General features: G+C 37.9%; 1 protein-coding gene across 1 annotated transcript; it reads left to right on the forward strand.

Moving 5' to 3' along the window:
• Nucleotides 1–342: 342 nt before the first annotated feature.
• Nucleotides 343–2,198, forward strand: LOC308610688 (transcription initiation factor TFIID subunit 7-like). The gene has a single exon (XM_081259732.1). It carries the CDS (start codon nucleotides 560–562, stop codon nucleotides 1,607–1,609), a length of 1,050 nt encoding a protein of 349 aa, XP_081115858.1. The 5' UTR covers nucleotides 343–559; the 3' UTR covers nucleotides 1,610–2,198.
• Nucleotides 2,199–3,846: the final 1,648 nt, after the last annotated feature.

Genomic DNA, 3,846 nt, shown 5'->3' on the forward strand with positions numbered 1-3,846 from the left:
CGGGAAGAACAAAGGAATTCGGAAGGAGACTCTCGGCTCCCGGCCGCCTTTCTCTGAGTGGCTTCGTTTCCCGCTCGCGCCTGTCCGGAGAAACTGGACTTATAACCGTCACTGGATTGTAAGTACCCGAGGCGAAGAGAGCTCACTACGCCCCGCTTTTTGCGTATCTTTGTTCCGGGAGAGTTTGTGGATTGGGAGTATCTGCTGAGCCTTACTTTCTGTGCCGAAAATCATTCCGTAGGAGCCGCCATTTGCTTTCCCTGCGTTGTCCTGCAGCGGCAGGACAACCTCTATCTAGAGGTTGGAACTTGGCATTGCAGCTAACAGATTTAAATGGACCTGAGTAAGGCAATGCGTCATTAACGACTGGTATTGTCACAGCATATTTAGAAAGACTTGGAACTTAATTCCGAATAGACGCTTAGTTGCTCTCCTACCTAGAACTCTTTGTAATTAAAGACGTCAATTTATAAAGAACTGGTCTTTCTGTTGAAATAGCTGAAATTTTTTAGTGCAACAAGTGGTTATTAGAGAAAAACTGAGTCACAAAGAAGTAAAGATGAGTAAGAGCAAAGATGATGCTCCTCACGAAGTAGAGAGCCAGTTTATCTTACGCCTACCTCCGGAGTATGCCTCTACTGTGAGGCGGGCGATACAGTCTGGTCATGTCAACCTGAAGGACAGACTGACAATTGAGTTACACCCTGATGGGCGTCATGGAATTGTCAGAGTGGACCAGGTCCCATTGGCGTCAAAATTGGTAGATCTGCCATGTGTTATGGAAAGTTTGAAAACCATTGATAAAAAAACCTTTTACAAGACAGCTGATATCTCTCAGATGCTTGTCTGTACAGCTGATGGTGATCTCTATCCTCCTGTTGAGGAACCAGTTGCCACTGCTGATCCCAAAGCAAGCAAGAAAAAGGATAAGGACAAAGAGAAAAAGTTTATATGGAACCATGGAATTACTCTGCCTCTAAAAAATGTCAGAAAGAGAAGGTTCCGTAAGACAGCAAAGAAGAAATATATTGAGTCTCCAGATGTGGAAAAAGAAGTAAAGCGGTTGCTGAGCACAGATGCTGAAGCTGTCAGTACCCGTTGGGAAATAATTGCTGAAGATGAAACAAAAGAAGCAGAAAGTCAAGGCCTTGATATCTCTTCCCCAGGAATGTCTGGCCACAGGCAGGGCCATGACTCATTAGAACATGATGAGCTTCGGGAGATATTCAATGACCTCAGCAGCAGCAGTGAAGATGAAGATGAGACACAGCATCAAGATGAAGAAGATATAAACATCATTGACACTGAGGAAGATCTGGAAAGGCAGCTACAGCACAAGCTAAATGAGTCAGATGAACACCACCAAGAAAACGAGGGAACTAATCAGCTGGTTATGGGAATTCAGAAACAGATTGATAACATGAAAGGCAAGCTCCAAGAGACCCAGGACAGGGCAAAGCGACAGGAGGATCTCATCATGAAAGTGGAGAACCTGGCTCTCAAGAACAGATTTCAGGCTGTGCTGGATGAACTGAAACAAAAGGAAGACCGAGAAAAGGAGCAGCTCAGCTCTTTGCAAGAAGAGCTAGAATCACTCCTAGAGAAGTGAGGAGAGTTTTGATACTTAATTTCATTCCTGACAGTGGTCAGCCTTGAAAGAAAAACTTTGTTTTCATCACCTGGACTAGACAGTAAAACTTTGCAGTAGTTCCCAGTTTCCTCCACTGCCTTCTATTGGATTTGTTTTATAATTGTGAATTTCTATCTCATTTGTTTTTTGGAACCACTTCGGTGGGTGTTTGTCCTGTAGTAAGTAGGAATGTATAGACAGATAAATGTAGGGAAGTTGTAGGATTAGTGGAGTGAACAGTTCAGTTTGGTAATTAATCACAGCTTCACTGCAGGACTTTGCTGCTGTTTCTCCGTTTACCAGAAGCTGCCATTGCTACTCTGTGATGCCATCTGAGATAAATTAGTAGATTCTAGTTTGGTGGCAGTGAAGTTTGTTTACATACGTTTTCCCATGCTGTAGCTATTTTCCCAGTTATTCAAAGCAGTTTTCCACATTTTGCATTGCAAATCATTTCATAAAGTTGTTTTAACAATAAATAAAAGCAAGTAATTTTCACCTTAAAAAAAATAAAATATCACTCTTGAAATAACAATTGGCAGACGATCATAAGCTTTTTTTTGACTTCATAAACACTCTTAACAACTTATTTAATACACTATTGTCCAAGCAAGTTGATTAATAGAGAATCAAAAACATACAACTTGAAGTAGGAAAAAAAAAAGCTGTATTTATGAAGATGTTTACAATAGTTTATTTGAGGTTATTTCCAATTTTTCACCAATTTAAAAAATTGACCTACTCAATGAAACCTTGTGAATGCAATGTTAAAAAGTATAACTATGAATCACAGAATTTAAATTTAGTATGAAAAGATAAGAATGGCAAATTATATTGAAGCTATGTGGAATTATGTTTATAGACAGCAGGAAGAGAAAATTAAAATGTAAATATTGCTTGATAGGATAATGGGATTAGAGGTGGTCTTTTAAATTTTTCATTTTTATGCTAATACCTTTATAAAACCCAAAAATCTTCAAACAACACATTTTTTAAAAATTGTGGTAAACGACACAAAACAGAAAATTTATAATTTTAACCATTTTAAAGTGGACCGTTCATTGTTACGAAGTCAACAAATTTTTAAAACTTTCAGAGGGCACCTGAATAAAAGATGTGTTGTCCACTGGTGATTTTAATGTATCTGGTATATAACTAAAGTCACCACAAAACCCTTTCTGGGAAATTGGCAGATCATAAACATAAAAAATTTATTTTGCTTTTTATTAAACCTTATTGTTTTGCTGTTTCAATATTCAAATTTACTCACAAGAAAGAGTCAGTTTCATATTAGATTTGGTTTCACAAATGCTGCTCCTGCTATTCATTCTTATCACCAAAAAAAAAAAAAGACTATTTGTGACTAACGATAATATGTTACAGAAAATAAAAAGTTAAAAGGTTTTCAATCTGCATATCTGGGAACCTAAATTAAAGCATCACACAACATTTTCAAAAACAGAAAAGCCATTTGATTTGACTCAAATCTTAGTTTTAAGATGGCAGAAAGTACCTTGATAATTTTCTTTTAAGAAAGAAAGAAAACCAAGCCATTAAAGAGAAATTCTTCCAAGAGAACTGAAACATGCTATATACCTCTGACTTGGCACTCCTTCTATCTGGAGAACTTGTTTGGTAACTGTTTTCATCACAGAATGATCTAAAGTAAAATGAATTGAAATTAGAGTAATTATTTTCCAATGAGTGGCTATTTCCATTTAAAACCAAAAGCCAACTAATTATTGCTTTTCCCAGACATTTAAATATGAAATCTACATTATATAATTATACACTTATTTCCCCCTTTGTGTATTCTAATTTCTTCCTCAGAAACCTAAGATGCCATCTTGCAGACTGCCCACAGTGGCTACTATTTTGGCAGCAGCAAAGGTCAACTTGAAACATTTTGCATCTGAAGTGGCTTTGGATACCTTTGGATACAAAGTACAGTCTGAGCACCGTCCAGACGCTTAGATACCTAAAGAGCATCTAAGATATCAAACCAGGGCATCCAAGATAACAAACCAAGTCCTGATATTCCCTCAAAAGCTGCTCCTCCCATCAGCCCCCTTCTTCTAAGTGATACTACCCAGTTGCACACATAATCATCAACGACTTGTCTCCTTGTTACTATTTCCTTCATACCTCACATCTATCTGCAGGTCTTGAGAGCTACACCCTCAAAACACAACCTGAATTCAACCACTTTTCATTTG

This window comes from Mesoplodon bidens (genome assembly GCF_964165515.1).
Source record: "Mesoplodon bidens genome assembly, contig: HAP1_SCAFFOLD_205, whole genome shotgun sequence".
Taxonomy (NCBI): Eukaryota; Metazoa; Chordata; class Mammalia; order Artiodactyla; family Ziphiidae; genus Mesoplodon; species Mesoplodon bidens.